The 24,821-nt window shown below is 40.8% G+C and overlaps 2 protein-coding genes across 6 annotated transcripts in view; both read right to left on the minus strand.

The window, feature by feature from the left end:
• The window catches only part of cwc22 (CWC22 spliceosome associated protein homolog), an 11,888-nt gene extending 5,996 nt beyond the window's left edge, over positions 1–5,892 (minus strand). Inside the window, exons 1-10 of one of the 4 annotated variants that reach the window (XM_020609320.1) lie at positions 5,777–5,892; positions 5,047–5,124; positions 4,462–4,512; positions 4,153–4,355; positions 3,577–3,794; positions 3,206–3,460; positions 2,059–2,187; positions 1,684–1,852; positions 1,484–1,537; positions 645–780 (exon numbers count right to left, since the gene is read on the minus strand). In XM_020609320.1, coding sequence (XP_020464976.1) covers positions 645–780; positions 1,484–1,537; positions 1,684–1,852; positions 2,059–2,187; positions 3,206–3,460; positions 3,577–3,794; positions 4,153–4,355; positions 4,462–4,510 — 1,213 coding nt within the window. In that variant the 5' untranslated portion in view covers positions 4,511–4,512; positions 5,047–5,124; positions 5,777–5,892. The remainder of the gene's footprint in view (positions 1–644; positions 781–1,483; positions 1,538–1,683; positions 1,853–2,058; positions 2,188–3,205; positions 3,461–3,576; positions 3,795–4,152; positions 4,356–4,461; positions 4,513–5,046; positions 5,125–5,776) is intronic. The other 3 variants (XM_020609322.1, XM_020609321.1, XM_020609319.1) reach the window with 3 other exon arrangements.
• Positions 5,893–9,543: 3,651 nt separating this feature from the next.
• Positions 9,544–24,821, minus strand: part of itprid2 (ITPR interacting domain containing 2) — a 45,460-nt gene continuing 30,182 nt past the window's right edge. Inside the window, exons 10-22 of one of the 2 annotated variants that reach the window (XM_020609414.1) lie at positions 23,376–23,486; positions 21,491–21,869; positions 20,765–20,987; positions 20,152–20,200; positions 18,356–18,438; positions 16,206–17,260; positions 15,447–16,173; positions 15,021–15,080; positions 14,486–14,610; positions 14,259–14,364; positions 13,352–13,417; positions 12,899–13,231; positions 9,544–12,316 (exon numbers count right to left, since the gene is read on the minus strand). In XM_020609414.1, coding sequence (XP_020465070.1) covers positions 12,209–12,316; positions 12,899–13,231; positions 13,352–13,417; positions 14,259–14,364; positions 14,486–14,610; positions 15,021–15,080; positions 15,447–16,173; positions 16,206–17,260; positions 18,356–18,438; positions 20,152–20,200; positions 20,765–20,987; positions 21,491–21,869; positions 23,376–23,486 — 3,425 coding nt within the window. In that variant the 3' untranslated portion in view covers positions 9,544–12,208. Of the gene's footprint in view, positions 12,317–12,898; positions 13,232–13,351; positions 13,418–14,258; positions 14,365–14,485; positions 14,611–15,020; positions 15,081–15,446; positions 16,174–16,200; positions 17,261–18,355; positions 18,439–20,151; positions 20,201–20,764; positions 20,988–21,490; positions 21,872–23,374; positions 23,487–24,821 lie in introns of both variants that reach the window. The other variant, XM_020609413.1, reaches the window with a different exon arrangement.

Raw genomic sequence — 24,821 nt, forward strand, 5'->3', positions numbered from 1 at the left:
AGAGAAATTGAACTCAGGTGCGATAAACCAGTGTTTTGACAGGGGGGCAAACACTTGTTCACACAGGGCTCTATAGTTTTGGATTTTGTTTTCCCTTAATAATAAAAACCTTCATTTAAAAACTGCATGATGTGTTTACTTGTGTTATCTTTGACTAATATATAAATTTGTTTGACGATCTGAAACATTACAGTGTGACAAACATGCAAAAAGATAAGAAATCAGTAAGGGGGCAAATACTTTTTCACACCACTGTATCTTGTTATTTGAGATCTCTCTTTGCGATTTTTCCTCCTCAGATGCACTATCGTTTAGTTATAAGAATCACGCTGAGCTGGTTGAGAAAAAAAAACAACAACAATTTTATCCATTTAAAATTGAATCTTGTGTGCGCACAACAGGAATGGATTTGAATATCTTCTGAAGTGATTAAAGTTTACAGTAATATAACAAAGGCAACAACAGCAAATCCTTCAATTTGAGGAGCTGGGACCAAAGAATCTTTGGCATTTTATTTATGAAAACTGACTTAAATGACTAATCCATGATCACTTTATCTCTAAATGGAATGATTAGACACTGGCCTCATCTCCAACTATGATGGCAAGGATCGTAAAAAGTTAACAGTTTCAGCTAGAGCATACCGTTAATTCCTCTGGGGGACACCTCGGTCAGTTTGAGCCCACACTCCTTCAGGAAGGCAATGGCAACCTCCACGCTATCGTCTGTCGGTCGCTCCAGCAGCAGAGTGAGAATCTCCAGACACAAAACCTCATGGGCCTGAGGGTGAGAGACATTGAAGCAGACAGAAAGAGAGAGAGAAGTCAAGACACTTTGCTTGGAGCTGAACATCATAAGTCAAACTCTCCATCAGTGTAAAGCCCCTTTCAGACATGCACTCCTTACTCTGTCAGCATCTGAACGTGCCAACTTCCTGTCTTAATGAGCGCCCCGGTCACCTTTCCATAAAGTTGCAATGGCAATCTTACTAGCTCGGACCTAGTAACATTTACTGTACGCATCATTTTCTACAAGGCATAAGTCTGAACAGAATGCACAAGGTTCAGACGTAGTGATATAGGATACTGTTATGTATAGTGGGCCTACCAATTACAACAGACTGGGTGTCTGCACATGTCTCTCCTATAACTTTGTGAGCTGTGCTGCTCACTAAAATACATGTTTTAGACAATGCACTAAACAGCAATAACATGAGAAATAATAAAAACAAACAAACACATTTGTCCGACATATTGCAGTAAGAAAACTGTCCTTGTATAATACAAGTCACTCGATGTACTGTCCAATCTCCCACACATGTTGTGGCTTTCTCTGTCACGCTCATGGGTACATCTGAATAAAGCTATGTGGGACATTAACATCAAAGCATGCGAGAAAGCAGTCGTTTTATCAGACTGATAACGCAGCAATGTTATCTATCCCATGTCTGAAAAGGGCCTCACAGTCAGACAGCAGGACGTACCACGTTCTGGTTAATGAGGTGAGCCACAAACTTCGAGGCTGTCAGGCACTGTTGCTGGAAAACAAAATATACACAGGTTTTAATACATCACTAACACTACTGCTGCTGCTAATAAGGTCATAACTGCTAATATTAATAATGACAAGAAACATAATACAAATTTTATGCTGATCCACTGATCAACACAGACAGACAGGTACCTTGAGGTTACGGCGGTAGCTCCTCCTGAAGGTCAGGATGAGGCGCTTCAGGATAAGTTCTCCAATCTGCGGGAACTTGGAGTTGATGATAGCCACGACGGCAGCGTAGACATGAGTGAAGATCGGAGATGCTGCCTGAGCCTGCAGCACCGAGCGAGCCAGCAGACCCCTGGAAGTAGACAGTCACACAGCCAGAAGAAGTCAGGGAAACAGTCAGACAACACTTAAGCTGTAGACTTTTCTTTGTCTTGTATAGCACTGAAGATTTGTGTTTCACTCTCTGTCTACCAAAAATGTGAATTTTGTTGTTAAAGATTTTGTATATTTTATTTGAATGTTATGTGTAGTTGTCTGTCTGTGTTTTTTATTGTTCACCTGCCCCTGACAATATTCTCCTGCAGCAGCTCCTGGATGATGTTGACGAGGTTGGACACATTGACTTTGTTGATCAAACCGTTGATGGACTTCTTCAGAGCCTCCCAGCTCAACCTCTGATAGGCCAGGCTGCACAGTGGGAGCAGGACACAGATTATGTAGAGTTGTTTAAATAAACAGCCCAGCTTTCAGTAATGCATCCCAGAGTTAGAACAGAATTGATCCCAGCTGCAAGTTCATTTAACACTGCTGTTCAAAATTAATTATACCTTAAAAATCAGCTGCTCAACAGTAAGTATTTTAGAATAACAAATCCTTATTTGCTTTTTGTTAGTCTTCTAGGTTTAGTTTTCAGTCAGAGCTCATTAAAGCTGATGCTCAAATCTGAGATGTAAAATCATCCATGAATGCACCACACTGTATTAGAGCATTAACAGGATTAAATGTGTAAATCTACCATAACAGGATGATTTCTAATCCCAGTATGGATGTTTTCTAATAGCTGGATCCAATTACATCCAGTTCCAAGCTTGTAAATACCAAAATTTGTTAATCTCTGCAGCCAACAAATACCTTATCAAATCTTTCATGTTCTTTGTTCAGTCTCTTTTTCCTCACTCTCTGACAATACAGACATCAGCAAAGGAAATGAGTGATAACTCAGCAATGCCAGTGTTAAGGAACATATTGGCTTAAACAGTCCAAACAACTCCAAATACAACACCTGGGGAGGACAATTGCTTGGCATGTTAGTGTGACCTGCAATAGCACAACAAGGATTTTGCCTTTAGGTGCCATTATGTGCATGAAAATCATTACTGATTTATGTAATTGGTATCCGCTGAATGCTAAACTAACATTAATATTATTTTCAATAGACTGTTTTTACTGCAGCTTTTATATTGTCTTCAGCTGTAGTGACAGGGTTAACGAATGTCACAGAGCAGTGGTAAAATATTCAGCAGAAAGTCCACGGTTTAGGTTTGATAGTTACTTACTGTAATTTCTATTAGCATCAGCGTCATGTTTGCTAAATAACAACAAAAATTACCAGTTGAGTTAATATCATTAGCAGAAGCAAGATTCTTGAATATCAAGTTATACACAGTTCTGTTACACAAAGGATTTGTTTTGTTGTTGCACTGACCTGGTCTTGTCAGTGATTTGCTGCTGCATCATGCGTAGCTTGGCGGGGGGGATGTAAGCTCCACCAGTCTTCGTCAGGATCGGGTCGACCTCGTCCTTCTTCTTCTTGGCTGGTGGCTCATCAGCTGCTGCCGGCTCTCTGTTGGCTGGAGAAGAAGCAGAGGGGCCCCGCATCTTGTGATCTGACTCTGCATTCCGATTGGTCCGCCGGTCAAAGCGCCCGTCCCTATCATCACGACGATCATCGTAGCGATCTCTGAGTGGAACAGAGGAAGAGGAGAATGTAATGTGAAAGTGAACGCTATAGTTTCTTTTGTTTTGTGTTTCATGGTAAACTAAATCACAAGATCTCTCTTTGTGAGTCTGTGTTACCTAGCATAGCGTCCTCTGTCGCAGCGCTCCCGCTCTCTCTCCCTGGACCGAGATCTGTCTCGTCCCCTAGACCTGGACCTGTCTCTCTCTCTGGACCTGGACCTGTCTCTCTCTCTGGACCTGGACCTGTCTCGTCCTCTGGATCTCTCTGTCTCTCTGGACCTGGATCCGTCTTGCTCTTGAGACTTGGACCTGGATCTGGATCTGGATCTGGATCTCTGGAAGAACAAACAAAAAGGGTCAGCATTATTTCCTTCAGTTTTGGACTTGGACATTAACTCCTCTGAGAACCAACAGAAAAGCATGTGGCTGTGTTTAAAAGCCTATATTTTAAGAGAGAAAATGCAGCAGCTCCAGTTCAGCTTAAATCAGCCTGGGTCAGGGTCACTAAGTAAAAGCCTGTAGGTACCTGGGGAGTTAATGTCTAAAACAGTAATGAAAACACAGTTCTCTTCTGTCAATCATTAGCCGCATCTTTATTCCTTTACATAAATTTTAACAACTGCAGGAAGTGACACTAATCAGTACATATGAATTCATGAAATGCCAGTAACATCCACCGTAGTCCTTACTTACTTTGATCTGAGCTACGCTGCTCCTAATCTTCCTCAGTGCACCATCATGTTCATCTTCATCATCATTGCTACTGCTGCTGCTATCAGAGCTTCTGGAGGGACTGTGACCTGCAGGACTGGCCTGAGGGGATGCCCTCTCTCTGGAGCTTCTCTCAACTGGGCCGGCCTGTTGGGGCCTCTTTACTGCTGAACTGGCCTCATTCTCTGAGGGTCCATAAGACAGAGTTGATGATGAATATTAAAAATACAGCTATTAGTACTGCCATTGTAACCACAACATCATAAAGTATGGATATTAGGTTTTATTCACCACTGTGTTCTCCCTGCGTAGGACTGCATTTTCTGTCTTGAGAGTCCATACCTGAAAAACATACACAAGTTATCATTAAGACAGACAGGTACAACAGCAATCATTAAGAAGTATAGCAAACAATTTCATTATCGGTTTTGCTGATTATTTTCCCAATTGCATCACAATGTCTCAAGCCCAAGGTAATAAATTAAATCACTAGTTCAGCCCTACCAATAGTCCAAAACCCATGGGTATTCGGTTTGCCATCAAGACCAGCAAACATTCAGATTTTCAATTTTGTACCTTTGTACTGAGTTATTCTGGTTGTAATTTGTAGCCATTCCAACTGACTGCAACATTAGTGTTTTGTTGTCCAATTAGCAGAAACCAGCACATTTTCCTGGACCAGCAAATGAACTACATTTGCAAATTTTTGCTCACTTTTGGACCAGTTTATGTGGGACATAACGCTGCAGCCCATGTAGCATTTTAGTGAAACGTTGTTAAAACTTACACTATCAATACAGCTAGAAAGATGGGGAGCTTGTTCAGCTATCAAAGCGTAACATGAAATTCCTCATTTCACATACAACTAATGGTTACCTTACAACATTACAACATTGTTGTCATTTCTAGATGGTATTTTTCAGTGCCGTCGAAATCTCATCTGAGAGGTAGATCCTTCAGAACCAAAATAGAAAGAAATGAAGTTGGTTGCCAACACGGCTCCTGTTTTGGTATTTGGGTCAACTGGCCCTATAAAGGGAACGTAAAGAATCTGGTGTTGTGTCGAGACGTATTTCTTCTAACCTGAACCTCTACATAACCTGAACACATACTACCTTATCCAAACCATAACCACCGAGGGGGCGCTACTAGAAACACAGGAATAAGCATCTCGATGGGGGAAACAGATTCGACACAAGGACTGTTGTATACAAGACTGGATAATTTACGATTTATTATCGTAAAATTGTTTAACGCACAAGAACGGCTAACATTATGTTACGTGATCCAAAACAACCAGCTAAATAAATAACGCTACGTAGCGTTACGTGTAAATCTGTCATCATATGTTAGTTTGGACAAATTATTATGACAGTAATAATAAATCTGCATTAATTTCCAGCGAACGCCATGTGTGTTTGGATCAAATAACGTTAACGTTAGTCAGCTAACGCTAGCATGCTAGAGCTACCTTCGCGCTAACCGAGCTAGCTAAATTAATAGTTATTAGCTAGCAAGGACAAAGGCCAGTGGCATATTGTTTCTGTTATTAAAAAGAAACTCGTCCTACTGTATCTATTTCTTTTGCATTTTACTGCCGTCTTACCATTTGCTTTTCCAACTTGTCTCTCCGGTCAATCAGTGTCGTTCTTCTGGCGGAAAACTTCCGGATCAGCTATGGCTTCAAGATTTCACAATAAAGGTCTCCGGGTTTTAGCTGCGCTGATGTTGTCGTTTCGCCCCCTGACGGTGGAAAATATTAACCCGCCGAGGATGTTGCGTTTCAGTCCCTCATGTTTGTCTGTAGGAGGTGAAAAATTTGCAGCTATAATGAAGGAAAACAGTAGAAATGTTGGGTAATTGCTAAATTATGCCCAAATATAAAAGGTTGTAGTAGAAAACAGCCTAGGTGTGACTTAATGTAAAGTGGTTTATTATTATAACACATCTAATATCATTCTTATTATTGTCTTCATATGTAGTCTTAATCTGCAAACTAGTAACTATGGCTGTCAGATAAATACTATGTGTGGTGTATAAAATAGCATAAAATTAGAATACTCAAAGTATTAGTACCTCAGTCAATAATACATAATCACATGTGCCAAAGAATGGGAGAGCATTCGTATGAAAGCTCAGTATACGAAATAAATGATGTTTACCCATTATTTGGCCCCAAAGAGGTGGTGTCATGCTGTCAAAAGAATTTTTAATGAAGCAACAAAGTCACTGGAATCTTTTTAAGTAATTAGGTTGCTTGCAGCAAGGAGACAAGTCAGCATGAGCATACACGGTTGTCTAAGTGAGGTAGGTTCATACAACATAACATAAAGTAAACAGGTGCACCCTGACAACACGACTTAGACGCTAATCATACTGGGACACATGCTTATCCTACAGTTGACAGTTGTGTCTGGCTTCGTCTGGAACAGTCTGTAGTCGAGTATATCACAGTACACAGAGTTTCACATGAAAGATAGAAAACGTTCTTCAGCCAGTTTCTCACATGGCTTTGTTCTGAAAGTTTAAAAAAACATTCAATATTAAAAATCATGTCTAAGAACAGAATTTTTATAACACATGCCATGCAGTCATAAATCTTCAGTGCCCCACAATAAATAAAATCAAGATCAAAGATTTTTATTGCCAATTCACTATATGTGCAGGATATACAGAAAATCGAAATAACGTTTCTCTCTCACCTAGTATTGAAAGCTATACCATTTAGGAAACTAAAATAAAATAAAAGTACAGTAAAAATAGATAAAAAAAAAATAAGAAAACTAAGTCAAAGTGATTAGGATAAAGCTAAGCGGTACAATCTAATAGGCTATGACTCAAACCATGTACAATCAGTGACAATAGTGCAAATAATAACAAGAAGACTGTGAGATGGTTATGAGATTAAGATGCACATGGACAGCAGTGCAAATGACCAACAGCAGTAGATATGATGGTAAAAACAGTCAGCAGCAGATTTACATGTAATGTAACAAGAAGGGGGAATGTACTGGGTTTGTGCAAAACAGCAGAGGTAGTCTTTTTATGGTCTGTGGTGGGTCACAGTCCAGCGACAGGGGGCAGAGGAGGCGAAGTAATGGATAGCGTTCAGCATCCTTAGAGCCTGGTCAATAAAGCTGTTTTTAAGTCTGGTGGAGTGGGCCTGAAGACTCTGATACCTTCTCCCTGAAGGCAGGAGTCTGAAGTGGGAGTGTGTGGGGTGGGAGGTATCATAAGCAATGCTGATGGCTCTGCGAGTGAGGTGGGTGTTAAAGATGTCCATGAGGGAAGGCAGAGGGGCGCAGATGATCTTGCTAGCTGTTTTCACTATGCATTGCAGGGTCCTTCTGCAGGAGGCAGTACAGGCTCTGTACCACACAGTGATGCAGCCAGTGATGATGCTCTCAATGGTGCCCCGGTAGAAGGAGCACATGATGGGGGGAGGGGCACTGGCTCTCCTCAGTTTGCATAGGAAGTAGAGGCGTGTTTGAGATTTCTTGGCCAGTGATGTGGTGGTGTTGATCCAGGAGAGGTCCTCAGAGATGTGCACCCCCAGGAACTTGGTGCTGCTCACTCTCTCCACTATAGCACCGTCAATGGTCAGTGGTGGATGCTTTAGAGGTTTTCTCCTGAAGTCCACAACAATCTCTTTAGTTTTCCCCACACTGAGGAAGAGGTTGTTGTCCTTACACCACTGGACCAGTTGGCACACCTCACTACCGTAGTTGGCCTCATCGTTGTTGGTAATGAGGCCAACTACAGTCGTGTCATCCGCAAACTTGACAATGTGGTTGGTGCTGTAGGTTGGCACACAGTCGTGGGTCAGCAGTGTGAAGAGCGATGGGCTGAGCACACATCCCTGCGAAGCCCCTGTGCTCAGCGTGATGGTCTTGGAGATGTTGCTGCCGACCCACACATTTTGTGGCCTCCCTGTTAGAAAGTCCAGCACCCAGTTACAGAGAGAGGTTTTGAGTCACAAGTGTCCATGTTTTTGTATAAGATGCTGGGGAATGATTGTGTTGAATGCTGAACTGAAGTCTAGTAACAGCATTCGCACGTAAGAGTTTTTTGAATCTAGGTGGGTGAGGGCTGGATGGAGAACAGCAGTAATGGCATCCTCTATGGATCTGTTTGACCTTATGCAAACTGAAATGGGTCATGAGAGAGAGGAAGGATGGACTTGATGTTCTGCATTACCAGCTGCTCAAAAGCACTTCATAATAGTTGAAGTCAGTGCTATAGGCCGATAGTCATTGTAACTGGTTGGGTGGGCCTTCTTTGGAATTGGAAGTATTGTGGTGGCCTGAAGCACGTGGGAACAAGTGCTTGGCTCAGGGATATGTTAAAGATGTCCATGAGGACATCCTTGAGCTCCTCGGCAAAGTCCTTTAAAATAGGACCAGGTATGTTATCCGGTCCAGCTGCCTTGCGTGGGTTGATCCTGGAGAAGGCCTTATTCACTCTGGCTGCAGACACACACACAGCCTGTTCACCTGGGGGAGGGGTGGTCTTCTGTGCTGGTGTGTTGTTCTGGGTTTCAAAGCGGCCAAAGAAGTCACTGAGGCTGTTCAGTAGAGAGATGCCACTGTCACAATTCTGAGGTGGAGGTTTATAGCCTGTGAGAGCTTGGATGCCTCACCAGAGACTCTTTGCATCTCTAGTGTTGCCAAAGTGTCCAGATATTTTCTTGTTGTATTGACATTTTGCCTCCCTGATTCCACTATTTTCCAAAACTAATTTATCCTCAACACAGAGCCTGAATCGTATCCTCACCCAAGCAAAGAGCAGATATGTGGCTTGACACTCAGCATCTGCATTGTATTTGCTCAGGTTAGGTAGTGGCTGGCCCATCTGGCTCGTAATGGCAGTCACCTCTGATTGCCTGGTCCACTCAGTAGTCCAGCCACTGACACTGTTCTACTGTCAAGCAAAAGAAGACTACACTACTAACAGCCCCAGTGAGTCAATAACTATTGTCTCCAACACCAATACAAATTATGTGTGGGTATAGGAGGCAAGTCTAATATAAATTATACTTCTGTGCAGTACTTGAAAATATTCTTAGCTAGTGCCTTGTCGACCAGTGATAAATAGACTTATCCTAACCTTAACCATAACCACTACTTGCCTAACACCTAACCCTAAACCATGTTGCCACCCTAAAATTCAGTGATTTTCTTGTAGATACTAGCTTCTGGTCCCCACAAGGATGGCTGAGTCCCCACAGTGTGCGTGTGATAACAGGTTTCGGTCCTCATGATGCAAGTAACACAAAGGTGCGCGCGAGCGCGCGCACACACACACACACACACACACACACACGCACACACGCAGTGTCAGAAGTGAGGCAGCAGTAAAAAATAAATACATCTTTATTATTCTCATCTCTACAGAGTCATCCCTCCCCTGCATCCCACTGATATCAGTACAAAATACATATCATCATTAATCGACATCTACAAACATTAATGGACACCAACAGTCAGACAGTAAAGTGTAATTAGAAGCATGTGAAGGATCCTCCAGAAAAAAATAAAACAAGAAGAGCCTTAGAGATCACAGTGAGTGTTGGTCCAGCAGAGCGGAGTTTGTGATCAGTAAAACATGATAAACAAAGTTTATCCACAGATGAAATGTCCAGTTAATAATGATTTGGAGCAAAAAAACACCCAAATCAGATGTGTCAGAAAGCTCCAAATTATTAATAAGTGAACTTTTGAGCTTTGATTCTCTTTACATTGCTCTCAAATGAACATGCACATACACAAAGGTTGGCATTCAGTAGATAATTTCCATTCTGATACGAGTCTGTGGAAATTTTCAGGATTATTGTTCCATTACAAAGATACAAAAAGAGGTATTTAGGGGCCTGTTTGACTTAATTGACTGGTCCATTAACCAATCACACTTAGCTATGATGATGGGGAGTTCCTTTTTACCCAGAAATCTGTGAGTAACCACACAGACACTACACACAGGCTTCAATGGTGAAGAAAACAGATAATTTTAGTGAATAGTAATTAGTAGTTCAATGATCAATGAGTCCTGTGGATTCTAAGTGAAGAGGAAGAAAATCTGTTTCAACAAAAACAGCACACATGAAATTAATTTGTTTAGGACATGCAGGTAGAGTTTGTGCTGAAGTGGTGTGGGAGGCCTGATCACATCTGAAATATTAACAGTGATTTACTGATAACTTGTAATCACAATATTTGTTCTTGTTATTGCACACAGATTTCATCATTGGACAGTGAGAAGCTAACATGCTAACGCAGCTCAGGTTTGGGCTACACGGACCAGTCACAATCAATCAATGACCAATACATCATCATTAACATCACCACGACAACTTACTGAAACCTGCTGTTGTTGTAGACTAAACTTTGATCTCTCATCCTGACATCACACACCAAACTCCTCACTTGCTCAGTGACAACGCACACAAAGAAAAGGCCGCATTAACTACTGCAGCACAAGTCCTGGTGTCTGAAGCTGTTACTGTTCCGATTCTCTGAGTAACCAACTGATCGCTGGTGACATCTGTTCATCAGCTAAAACTACTGATAACATCTGTGCGAGTGAACCTCAGGTGTGCTGGGACTGATGGCTTTAAAATATACCTTCAAATATTGAAAATGTATTGTGAAATGATGTTTTATGAACTGACTGACATGAGACTGCAATGTCAGAAATGAACAATTAATTGATTCAACTTTCAGAGGCGAAAGGAACAGAAGCATGATGATGATGATGATAATGAAGAAGGAATGATGACAGCTACAGCATCATGATCCTTTAACAGTATACCTTAAAACCCTCTTTATACCTTTTATGTTAAGCTGAAATGTGAATGGAATGAGTAATGTTAAAGTGCAAAAGAGCTCAGACCCTTTTTTAAAAGATTAAGCAATGTAAACCTTGTGTATAGATTAAATGATAATTAAAGCATTTCTAGCGTTTTTATAAAGAAGCTGGTCCACTGTGTGGTGTTGTGTGTTTTGGCTCAGTTCAATGAAATTATAGAAAACCCGAACATAATTTCTCTCCTGCCTCATGTAGTATCCTTACAGGCAGATCATTTTGGTTTTAAATTTAATATCATAATCTGCTAGAATTTCATAAAATCAAACCCTGTTTTTAATATTAGTTTTGATCAGCACTTTACAGCAATGGCCATTCAAGGTATTTACATTTAATTCACCTTTATTGTATTGGCATGTAGGCAGAAATCCCTGAATTAAAAAACTAAAAATACAGCCTGATGAGAGGAAATAAAGTTTGCTTTGTAATTTGGGTGAATCCGGTGCTGTAGTTTACATGTATATTTAACCCTGATCAGTCTGCAAATAATTCAAAACCATTTTAGCCACAGGTTAGGCTACAAGTTGCTGATTATTATTGTTACATGGACTTGCAGTGTAGCTTTATTATGTGAAAACAGACATGACGTCTATTAATGTCCAGGACCACGGGTTAAAGAACTTCAAGACACCCACAAAACTGGGATTAGTAGTGGTGGAATTAGCAGCACTACTGTTAGTTGCACCATGTGTAGTACTTACTAGTAACAGTGGGGCAATGGTGGTAGTCTTAAGTTCTGGCTTTTGATCACAGCTGTTTAAAAAAGTAGAGGATGTGAGGGAAAAAGCATTTCCAACAGCTTAAAGGGAAATGAATACCGGAGAAGGTGGGGACAGGCTTTTAAAGACTGGTGCTCCCAGCATGCATCACACCAGCACACTGCAACTGAGCACATACCAGAAATGTGCTCTCTGTGTCCTGGCTGAGGCTCTGCCCTCCACCTCTCACTAACAAGCATGCTCATTAACAGCAGGGCAGCTACAAGTGGGGTGCGTGGGGTTGATCACATGTACTGTAGCTGTTCATTTTTTACCAGTGTTACAGACATACAGTGTTATAGACACATAGTGTTCGACACAGACAGTGTTACTCAGCCATACAGTATTACAGACAGTAGTGCTGTTCAGGCTGTTGCAAGGCTGAGGGTGAAAGGGGCGGTGCTCTGCTGGTGTCATCACTACAGGGGATGTCTCCTGGTGGGCAGGGGTGAGCACTGTGGGGACGCAGCAGCCAGCAGCTCATTGTAGATCTCCCTTCGGACCTCCTGCGCAACACTCTCTCGAATCTGGAAAACAGAGGCAGAACAGTTAGAACAGTTATAGCAATGGGTTCCTGTAAAATTTTGAAAATTTATGCAGAAGATGCTCTAAAATCTAACTAGATCCTCCACTCCATTTGGTGTACTGGTGGTGTAGGTGTGACATTTCTGCTAAGTATCATCCCTGAGTTATTGTGCTCACAACTATAGACAAGCAACAGATGAAAGGAAAACCCAACATGAAGTCTCTCAGTAAGCTGCTGTGCCACCAGAAAACTCATTTATTCAGGCTTGAAATCTACCTTGAATTTATCTATTCAATGGGCTGTGAAGTACTGTAGACCTGTCATTTAAAAAGGTGTGATAAAAAGAAAAGGATTTATCTACATACTGTATGGGACAATATGAAGTAAATTAGTATGCTTCTTTTAGAAGTCAGCCTGTAAGGAGAATTCTGGGTACTGTATTCCATTCAGAACAATAAGCTCTTCAGTGCTTGCATTCTCATTGAAGGTGTTTTTCTTCTATGGCACAGATGAAATTAAAAATAAAAGTGGAGTCTTTAACCAGTAAACATCCTACAAAGTAAAGTTGCTGGCAGACTGTTACCTCTCTGATGAGCAACTGCAGGTTCTCCACTCTGATTTCTCCTGCTGCTCCCTCCCCCTCTTGTTCTTCTCCAGCACCTCCTCCACCTATTTCACTTCCATCCTTCTCTTCGTCTTGCTCCTCATCTTCCTCGGTGTGTGCGCTGGGTCGAGGAGGGAGGGTGGGGATTATGTTGATTGATGCTCGGTACGTGCCTTGTCTCTGCTCCTCATCTTCTTCTTCTCCTCCTCTGACCGGACTGGACGATCGGGAGGAGGGCTCCGTTAAGGGCTCGTGATGGTCACAGCTGAGCTCTGATCGGAGGAAGAGCTGCTCTCTGAGGAGTTCCGACATCTGGACAGTCAATAAGACAGACAGGAAAAGGTTAAACATTAAGACAAACTTTAGTTTTATTAGCTTTGTATAACAATTTTGTGTGTGTGTGTGTGTGTGTGTGTGTGTGTGCGCGCTAACCGGCTCCATGGCCCTCAGTGCAGAGGCTGTGCACAGACTGTCAACACTACTGTCTCTATGGAGACCCTGAGAAAGAGAAGACGGACGCACAGCATCACTACATGGTCACGTCATGTCACATCCAGTTCATCTGTCCAAAATCAAATTAACTGCCTCAAAAGGGCTTTAAAATGTACTGCAGTACAGTATGCACTAGTTTGGTGTGTAAAACATTTGTGTATTGTTGATACACTCTGCATTCTGTGTGTACTGTACATATCTGAAGTACGTATGTGTATATACCATGTGTGTATGCATCCTGTAGTGTGCGAGTATACATACCCTGTGTTGTATACTATTGAGTATATCCTGTAGTTTACGTTTATGCCCTGTAGCTTTGTGGGTATAAACCATCTGTTGTACAATGTGTGCATATATGTATAGTGTATATACCCCTTGTGTATATATGGTGTTTGTATTTACCCTTTAAGGTACGTAGTGTGTATATATACGCTGTAATATTTATTTTTTATAAATGAAGGAAACAGAGACCTTTGTCACATTTCAGAGTTTACTGGTTATAGCCTAAATGTGCTAAAAAAATAAAGGAAGGGTCATTTTTGTTGTTGAAATATTGGTTCTTTTGTCTCTCCAAAAAATATTTTAATCAGAACCAAGAATCAATAAGAACAGTTTAATAAGCAGAATCAGAATTGATCAAACTGAAACAATACCCACCTCTAATCATGTGATGTGTGTTTTGTGGGTATACACCATCTGTATATAGTGTGTATACTGTATGTATACAGTGTATAAACAATACTGTGTTGTGTGCACATACCCTGTATTGGGTGTATATACCCTGCAGCATGTGTTTATACCCTGTGCTGTCTGTACTGTGTATATCTTCTGTGTAGCATGTATATACCATTTGATGTGTCAGCTCCAACAGTCTGTCTTCCAACTGTTGTTCCAGCTCTTGTAGTTCCTCTCTGACTGCTGACCTCAGAGACTGAAGGTGCTCCAACTCCGACCTACACACACACACACACACACACACACACACACACAAGGTTTGCGTTCCAACATCATATTAGATACAGTATCATTGGTCCAGATTACTGCAAAACATGCATGTTTGCTTTTATGAGTCACCTGTCAGCAGGGCTCAGGTGCTTGTAGGCCAGAGCCTGCTGTCGGATGATTGACATCTCCAAGTCCATCATCTGGCTGCGGAATAAGTTTAAACTGCGCCTCTTCTGCTGAAACTCTGTCAGAGACTGAAAACAGTGAGAGAGGTAAGGTCAAACACACTTTGATCATAATGACAACACCAACAGTCCACTTTGTTGCCTCAGTACATCACACTGGAAAATAAGTCATATATATGCACTGCTATTATGTTAATTATTAGAGTCTGAGTACTAACTGATGGGAACTATGTAGGTATGAAGCACATGGTCCTCAATTTAACCCCTTAGTAACGACCCACTCAGAGAACATTTTCCACCTTCATAAGGAGTGTGTGATTTTATGTTTCTGCCATGGAAGTCCAGTAAAACTTGTACATAGTGAAAATTAACAAGACAAAAACTAACCCGCTGGATTTAAATCACAAATTTAACTACTGCACAGCAGGCAGGAAAAGGCAACAGATGGAATTTATAGGGGTACTGATGGATGACAGTACCTGGTGACTGGGCAGAGCTCCTCTGTGCTCAGTGAACCTGTCAGGAGTGTCAGCTCGGTTCTAGATAGAGAGGACAGTGATGTCAGGACAGAAACTGAACATAGCAGGCTGACAAAAGAACAATCTGGAGCCAACCTGGTCCAAATCACTTCACTTATAAAAAGGTACAATTTATTAACTACAGGACATGATGTCATCAACAACACTACGATACAGTGGGCCTAATGGGGCAACTATTTCAGCATCAGGCTGTAATACAAATTTTAAACAAACCCCCAAGTTGTCCACATTTATTTAGAAGAGAAAACAAAGGACGATGCCAAAATAACAATCTAAGATAGGAAGAGCTAATAGGACTACAACCACAAAAGACTACAGCTAAAGCAACAGCAAAAGCTAAAGGGACTAAGACTGACAAGGACTAACCTGGTTCAGACTCCGAACCGTTCCTCTGATATCATGCAAAACTCTCCTCAGCTGCATCTCAGTGCTGGATGGGCTCTGGGTGGGACCTGGTAGTGCAGACGCAGGAGGAATGAGCCCTTGGTGCAGGCTGTGACTTGGGTTGAAGGCTGAGGCCAGGCCTGGGAGGAAGCCTGGAGCAGCAAGACCCGGGTGAAGGCTGTGTTCTGGGGCCAACAGCGGATACTCTGTGATGGGGTGGGGGAACGCCAGCGGCTGGCTCATGTTGTACCCATGGTAAACAGGGTAGGGTGAGGCACAGTGTGAGCCGTAAGGAGAGGCATAGTAAGGGGAGTACTGACTGTATAGATGATTGTAGCCCTGGTAGTGCATCATATGAGACTCGGAATGCAGGTTTCCAGGACTGATGTGGTGAGGAGCTGAGGAATTTGAGGGCTGATGCAAATCCGAGAGGCTGCCATGCTGAGGGACTGTGGGAGCTGTGGGTTGGTGAAGACTGGTCAGACTGGAATGGTTGTTCAAGAAGGGGCTCTGGGGGTGATGGAGGTTAGGAAGACTAGTGTATGGGTGGACAGCAGAGGGGTACTGTGGAGGAGGGTTCAAAGAGAAAGGGTATGGGTTGAGGTTAATGCTGGGACTGGGATTGGGGCTAGGGTACTGAGCTGCAGGATTTGAATTAGGGTTAGGGTGAGGGTGAGGGTGAGGGAACACCATTTGCCCTGAACCCCAGTTTTGCTTAACGCCATTTGCCCTGAACCCCAGTTTTGCTTGTTTTGGTTGATGGCTATGTTTTGTTGGAAGTGGCTTGTCTGCTTGTGACTGGAGGAGAGATCAGGAACGCTCTGGATGCTCCATGAACGGTCAGAGCCACGCGGTGGCCAATCAGGAGGAGGACTGGAGCTATGCAGGGAACGGGTTGACCGCATCAGGTAGTGTGGGATGGGAGCTTCTGAGGGAAGTCTATTTGCCTGGTGGGTAGAACCAGATGTAGGGGCAGGGCCTATATACAGAGTAGACAGACAGTTGGTTGGTCCTTCTTTCTTCTCTTGCTCTTGCTCTTCATTGTCCTTTCCAGCTTCCTGGGTGTATTTAAAGGAGTACCTGGGCTGGGTGCAGGACGCCTGGCCTCGCCCAAACTGGATCTTGACAGAAGACACAACCCTGCTGGGCGAAAGGAGAGTGGAAGGCAGGGAGGAGGACCTCTGCATGCGGATGCCACATCTGCCTCGTTCTCTTTCTGGGGTTTGGGGCGCGTCATTGGGCTGTGGGTCGAACTGCTGCCCTACCAAGCTCAGGTGGTTCTGTTTGGCTCGATTCAGAGCACTAAGGACCACAGAGGATGGAGAAGAACAAAGTGAACTAGAATCATCCATGGATGCATTATTTTCTTGGGCCTGATCCTCAGGAACCACTCCCTTTGTAGGTGGTTCTGTGTGTGGGGCGATGTCGGCCTGGTTCTGTTGTGGTTCTTGTTCTGAAGCAGACATACTATGAGTAATCTCCTGTTCTGGTTCTGGTTCAGGTTCAACTTGCTCCTCACCCTGAGACTCGTCCTGCTGTGCTTCTGTTGGTCTGTTAATGGGAAGGTGGTGAGGCATGTAGTGTGGAACCTGTTCTAAACTCCCATCATACTTGTCTTCTTCCCTGGAACTACTCTTCCCATCAGCCTCAACAGCATCCTCAGGCCTCGTCTCCTCCTCTCTGCCATCTGGCAAATCAAATGCTGGTTGGTCCATTGCGAGGGGCGTGGTCGCATCTTGTGATGGGTGTGATGTGACAGTGGTCTCACTGTCACAGCTGTCACTACTCTCCTGCACCTAATTACAATTAATTAACAATTACCAGTTGTGAAATAAATATTCAGAAACTACCAACAAAATATATAAATATTCCTGCAATCAAACTCCAGAAATAATATCTGCAAAATGTATTAAGTAAAAGTACTAATTTTGTAAAAAAAAAAAAAAAAAAAAAAAAAAAAAAAGACAGTGACTGATAAATTAGGATATTATTAGAATTAATATTGATGCATCAATGGGTAAGATGCCATGTCACCCTAAATCCAATGGTTCCCAACCTTGGGCCCTATAGAGAGTCATAAATCTGAGGGGCCGAGAGATGATTAGGGAGATAATAAAGAATATATCTGCTTGACTTTGTTATTCTGTGACATCATCTGACCTCTGATTATTTATTAATGATTTCCCTGCAGAAGTCATATGGAAAGATCAATTAACCTTTATCAGCAGATTTTCAAATTTGCTGAGTAATTTTCTGTCATAACGAAATAAATGCTAAACACTGTAAAACATTCTCATTGATTTTTACTGTTTTATAAAACTGATTATTTTTCCCCTCCTAAAATGTGGAAAAACAATTACGCGGTCTGTAATAAACAATCAAAATTCATAGTGCAAAAGCACAACATGCACTATTACAACTTGTACTCCTCTCGGGGCGTTCGCTCTAATCAGCTGCGTTTAAGACATACTTTAAAACAATAAGAAGGGCCTAAATAAATGCATGCTATTTTTGAAAAAAAAAAAAAGAAAGAAAGAAAACAGTGTCCACGTGGATACAAAAATGCCACCAGTTAAGCTGCTGTTTTCTTCAGTCAAGACAAGTTGTGTATTTTTACTTGAAACAAAGGATTTTCAGACATGTGAGAATCTGCAGCTACAGAGGCTCTGAATGTTTGTTTTCGGAGAGGCTGACTTATAGGGTTTCATTACAGACCATGAAATGATGTTTTTATAATTCGCATGCGTCTAATTTGGACAGATGTTTCTCTTCCTAGTGTGATAAGACTGACTGGAATTTATGAGTCAGTTCAAATGACTTAAAAGTTCAAAGGTGGCAACTTAAACTGTGATAAAGGGGAGACAGACATCCAACAGAAAGCAGAATCAGACCTTGAGACAGCTGCTGGTGTCAGCAGAGGGCTCTTCAGCAAAACCGCTGCTGTCTGACTGCTGACTGACACTCCGCAACAGGTCTGAGAAAGAGAGACAGACAATAAAAACAGTGATTATTTCTGCAGTACTTTATATATCCAGCAGGTGGCACAAACAGATGTCTCAGAATAAACTAACAAATCCTACAGAAACAGAAATCCTATAAAACAGAAACTCATTAAATTCTACTTGAAGGATGTAACTCAAAGCCAGAATGCACAGTGATATATGCTTTTATTACAAGTTTACCTTTACTGAGCTACCTAAAAACCTGTCAGAGAATTGGTTAACTCAGAATACTTCAGCCAAGAATTTGACTAATGTAAAAACAGAGACTAGATACAAAGCAGAATTTCTATACATTTTTAAGAATCATACATGATGTTTTACCCTCTTTATAAGAAATATTACATATATTTCAAGTCTTACAAGACTCTCTTTCACCATCAAATCTAGCGTGGCTTATGGTGGATTTTTGGGAAAGGATGTAAAGCTCTGTGACCAGTGCACCACATACAACCGGCATGCTTGGTTTGGGCGGTAAAGTATTAAACCTCCTTACATTTTTTGATGGCTAATCCCATAATACAGTTAGTTCTATTTGATACAGGACATTTTAAAATGACAATAAAACACCTTCTTACAGTTTGAACAAACTGCTGTGGAAGGAGCTGTGGAGTCTTATGTTGTAACCCTTAATAAAAACATTATATAACACTGCTCTGGTATGTCAGTGATTTATGCATACTCTGTAGCTGCAGTGGTGGAGAAATGATCATGTTTCAATCTGCTGTGTGAAAATGTCCAAAACATGAACCCGACTTACTGCATCAAGCCTGAATTACATAGCCTGTATGCAGTTGTGTAGCAGTCCATAAACATGTATGCACATGTCTGTGGTAGACAAACACAACCACAACCTATGACAATATTCACACAAAGATAGACATTACAAATTATTATTATACAGACATTCTTTGTTTAATGAGTGCCTATTTCTTTCCCATCAGTCAATCACAGGACTTCATTACATAACAGTTTTTCTAATACCGCTTTAAGAGAATCTATCAACTCCCACATGGCAGTTTCGTTAGTTCCCAGGCACCAACCAGTACTCCAAAAATTAAATAATTAATTGATTAAATGATTAGTCCATAGGCAAAAATAACTGGCCACAATTTTTTTAAGTAATACGCAATCCCAAAAATGTACTGGTATTAGATATTTAAATGTGAATATTTACTAGATTAATATTCTTCTGTGATATATAAACTAGGAAGTAGTTTAATATTTGCTCAAAATCTTTGGGTACTTGACTGTTGGTCAGACAAAACAAGCAATAATCATGTCTTAACTAGGGCTTTAAGGAATAATAATGAACATTTTTCAGTATTTCCTGACATAACTATCAGACCTATTGATACTGAAAATAATTGTTGGTTGCAACTTTCCAGTATTCTATCATTGGAATAATGCTACCTCACCCCCTGGGTTTTCTGTGTATTATGTTAACAAACAGAAAAATTAGAAGTAATATGATTTAAAAAAACAACTTCACACATCAGCTAAGTATAAACTAAAACATTAAGGTTTTAAAACTTATTTTGACTTTGACACAGTAAACAATGCAAAATGTTTTGGTGAGTCGCACTGAATGTAAATATTTTTTGTTTATGAGAAAAATCCACAGTGCAACTTTGAATTAAGTCAAGACAGACACTGAGGACGAAAGCTGAAATCAGACGTGAACTCACCATTGGCTCTGTTCCCAGATGGCAGCGCCTCATCTTCGTTACTCTGAATCTGAAAGACAAACACATTGAATAAAAAAAAAACAAAAACAAAAACAAAAACAAAAACAAAACAAAAAAAGCTGCTGAGATTCAGGATCTTTTACTAACAGGTCTGTCGCTACACAGCAGTTTGGATTTATGCTGATATGCTGGGTTAACATGCCTGTTCTCCTAAAGCAGTAGACTCATCAGCAGGTAAACTTGTCCTAGAGGTACATTCAAATATGAATAGAGGATGATTTTAATCTTATTTGCATGAAAGCCAAAGTATTTTTGTAGTCTGTGTTTACTGGCCTTGGGAGGCACACATTAACTAAAGAGTGATCATGTGTCCAGAACATTATGTAACATGAAATAAATTCCTTTTATGGTATCAATCAAATAACACTAGAAATGACAGTCTGAAGAGAAGTTTATCATGGGAGAATAACGCAGACTGGTTCCAGTTTAGCTCAGAGCAGTGTCTCCTGTTGATTCACTTGCTTTACATGTTCTGATGAAATGCATCCTGTAACTCCAATAGATCTGTGATGAAAGGACAAGGTACATCCCAAGTCCAGGGAGAACACCTTACCTCCTCCATGTCAAAAGAGTCTGCGTTTTCACTACGAAGCTGGGCCAGCTGAGGTGGGGCTAGGGGGAGAGGAGCTTTCTCTGCCACTGAGGTAAGGTTCTTCTCCTTCTCCTCTTCTTTTCTAACCATGTGGGTTCTCTCCTCTGTTTTTTGATTGGTTGACTGAAGTTCAGCTGACTCTGGCTCTCCATTGGTTGTCGGTCCAGTGCTAGTCTGTTCAGGACTGATGGGAGATCAGACATTGGTCAGTGGTGAAAAGTCCTTACTTACTTAAATACTCATGTAAAGATTTGAGTACATTCACTGTATTTACTTTATATTTCTAATACACTAAATTTGTACTTTATTACATTTATCTGATAGCTATTTAGTTCACAAATTAGGTTGTTACATAAAAAAACAAAACAAAACCCAAGTACAAAATAAAATGTATAGTTAAAATGATAAGCCAGTAGTTTCCTTTCACCTTGTGACTCCTTATAAAAAGCACACTGTTTAGTTTGGACCCCTTGTCAGTTTCAGATGTATACAAGTTGTTAAAAGTTACACCACATAGTTTAATTTATATTGATCAAATAATACAGCAATTTGTAAAAAAAAAAAAAAAAAAAGTAAGATTTAATAGGTAAGTCAATAAAATACTTCTTTTACTTAAGTCAAACATCTGAATACTTCGTCCATTACTGCAAACTGGTCTAAATAATAGTGAGCTAACACTGGCTGTACCTGTTATCTGTCAGTCGATGCATCTCTCCATCCCCATTGGTTTCCTCTGTAACAGTTGCCAAGGGGCTGTCTCTCCTACGGACGTGTTTCTGACCGACCGTCTCTCCCTGGTGCTCGGGGTCGGTACTGGAGCCATCCTGTTCTGGACCAGTGTGTGCATGACCGTTGGTGTGTGCGTGATCAGAGGGGGTGTGTCCGTTCAGCTGTTTGTGTTGGTTAGGTGTGTGGGCTTCAGCTGACTGAGTGGCGGCCGGTGCTGCAAGCAGGTTATGTCTGGTGATGGTTCTCTTGAAGAGTTTCGCCGCGTTCAGAGCCGAGCTGCTCCTCTTCAGAGGTGGAGGTGCGAAGTCATCTCCTCCTTCTCCTCCTCCTCCTCCTCCTGTGAAGATGAACAAATCAGAATAAACACTGTTATCTAAATGCAGTGCTAAATTCTTAACGCAAACTCATACTGTGTTACTGTAATTTCTGCCTATAGTGATGACAAAAGTGTTATGAAACTGAAACTAATGTACAAATGAATTCATCCAAAACTGTATGTGTTTTTCCATTAAAAAAAGGAGGCCCCTCTTCTTAAAATTATAGTAAGAGGACAGAGGCTATTGAATGTTCCACATGTCAAATATTTAGGTGTGATTTAAAACCATCTCAAAATGTTAAAAACAATTTAATGTAATCTTGCTCCAGATTTATAAGGAACCAAATGAGCACAGATGCTGAAAAACTTTACATTCCCTCAATGATATTGTCGCACTTTTCATACTATATCACAACTTGGTCTCATACAACTAGTACATTATTATAACCATTTCAACTTCTGTATAAGCAAGCACTGAAAATAATGGATGAAAAACCCAATTCTTATCATATTTGCAGTACAGTTCAAAGGTATATCGGCTGACATTTTTAACAATATGTATAACAGCACTGGCTCAAGAATGACGAGAGCCTCTAGAAGAGGAGACTGTTAAGTCTAGGTCAACAAAATGTGGTCAGAACTCTTTTCAGTTAAGGCAGCTGGGATGTGGAATTCTTTCAAACTGAGTATCGGAGAGTGTAGGGCTTTTAAGACTAAATTCATTTTGAAAACGTGGCTCAAAGGACACTCAGAGCTACAGTGATGATGTGGCCAGCATTAATAATTAAGGGACTGATTGGAAATGGCTTCTGTTGACGAGTTTGGAACTCTTTTTATTGTTTTTGTAATAATATCTTTGGTGAAAATAATTCAATATTCCAATAAAAAAAATGAATGTGGCATATTTTCCTTGACAAATAAGGAGAAATTTGCTTACGTTTGACTAAAATGGTCATATTTTGGTGACGACAACAACCAAACAAGAAAACAAATCTAAATGGTTCTTGGGGATTTTACTTATTTATTTATGACTAAAACATCTGGAATTTCCATTGATTTAAAGGCGATATTTGATCCCTGAACAAAGATTAGGATTAAATCTTTATATAGCTGATAAAAATAATCTAACACTATTTATATATACTGAAGATGAACAGTGTATTTGGGGCCAGTCAGCATGTTTTCAGGTTAATTATCTTGACAACAAAAGGGCTAATTTCTTGAGAAAAATTTTGCATTAAAACATCTTGTAGAGAAAAAAAAATACCAGAGAGCAATCAGTCACAAGCTCCCCACATCCTATACACACTGGGCACAGTGCATCAGCTTTAAGTTACATTTTTGCAGTCACAGCTGTTCTCAGCTTCTGTCCTTAACAAATCTGATATTCTATTGCCATCTGAAGCTTCAAACGTTCAGTGTCAGGCTCTAAATCCCTGTTCCTTTTATTTGAAACAGATGCTACCAGAGGAATTGTCCCTTACAAATCCCATTTGTTTGTGGACCTGGCACAGTTGGCATTGCTACCTTGTTGATCCTTGGAGTTGATGCACTTGACGGGCTGACCAGAGACCTGACTGTAGAGCTGGAAGAACTCATTAGCTACTGTGGTCAAGACCTCGATCTGACGGAAACGACCTGGAAGAGAGAGAAACAAAACAGTCATAAATTGCTCCACAGAGGTAAAACTAAGTTAAAATAAAGACAAAGAATTGCATGTCAATCACAAAATTACTGTATACATTTGTTCATTTAAGAAAATGTGAATGAAAACCTTTTTAAAAATCTGCACCGATTTGCAGTCTTAAAGATTTTGAGTACAACTGTTACCAAATCAAAAAAAAAAAAAACAAAAAAAACCCAGAAACGTGATCTGTTCAAAGTGGTGTATTTTCCCATATTAAATGGATCCAGGCTTGAAAACTCTCACTGCTTCAAGTATGGGCTAAACAGTGACGCACAGAAATGAAACTGACTCTGGGTAAAGGCTTTTGGACCAGGTGAAAGGGAAAGAAATATGGGGAAATCTGTTGCACTACGAAACATATCCAGTATCTTGAAGCCTTGGCACCAAGATAAAAATTCTGACAGTGTATGAAAGTTAAAACCAAATTATCACAAAGTGAGTAATGTTATGCCCTACATCCACAAACCAATCAATCAGATTAAAATGAACCTGATAATCAAACTGACCTGACATTTTTTTTTCTAAGTGATTTATTCAACCTGCAGTTTGGCCTTACAGGCAGCAGTGAGCTGAGAGATGAATGAAAACAGCAACTAATAGAAACAAACACATAGTTTATCGCCAATGTCACTGCTGTCATTGCCACCAAAACCATCTAGAAAGAGCAGTGAGAAGAAGCAGCCAAAAGACACCGTCACATCCAAAGCTGTAACAGACGAATAATATTTTATTTACAAATCCATTAGCTGATGGAATAAAAACCCTCCATCCAAATGGAGGAGGAGGACGCTCAAAGTAAGCACCTTAAGTCTGAGAGCAAAGGGTTTCCAAAAATGTTAAGACTGTTTCTTTAAGTGCAATATGTGGCAGTGAGGAGATCAGGACACAGATTAGTTAAAAGTCCGAACCTGTCTCTCCCTTCTCTGAGCCACTTCAGATATCTATGTTACGTCAGCTGGTGCACAAATTTCCTCAGTGGAATGAAGTCTGTCTGCTTACAATTCCACAAAAATTTATAGCAAAAGTTAATGTCATACACCTGTCATGAGGATGATTTATGTGGCCAGAATCTCACTTTAGTGCTCAACATGGATTACTTTTTTCAAAGTTTATTCTCTACGGTGTAATCAACAGCTAAATTAAGTGGGTTTATTGCAGCAGAATTAAGAAAAATGACACTTTATTCATGAAAAATGAACACTATTACTGGAAACAGATGAAAAATCAGTCATCCCATTGGTTTTACAAAAGAGTTTGAGATAGGTTTCTAAAGTGAAGTAATTTTT

This window comes from Monopterus albus, unplaced genomic scaffold (assembly GCF_001952655.1).
Source record: "Monopterus albus unplaced genomic scaffold, M_albus_1.0 scaffold99.1, whole genome shotgun sequence".
NCBI classification, from domain to species: domain Eukaryota; kingdom Metazoa; phylum Chordata; class Actinopteri; order Synbranchiformes; family Synbranchidae; genus Monopterus; species Monopterus albus.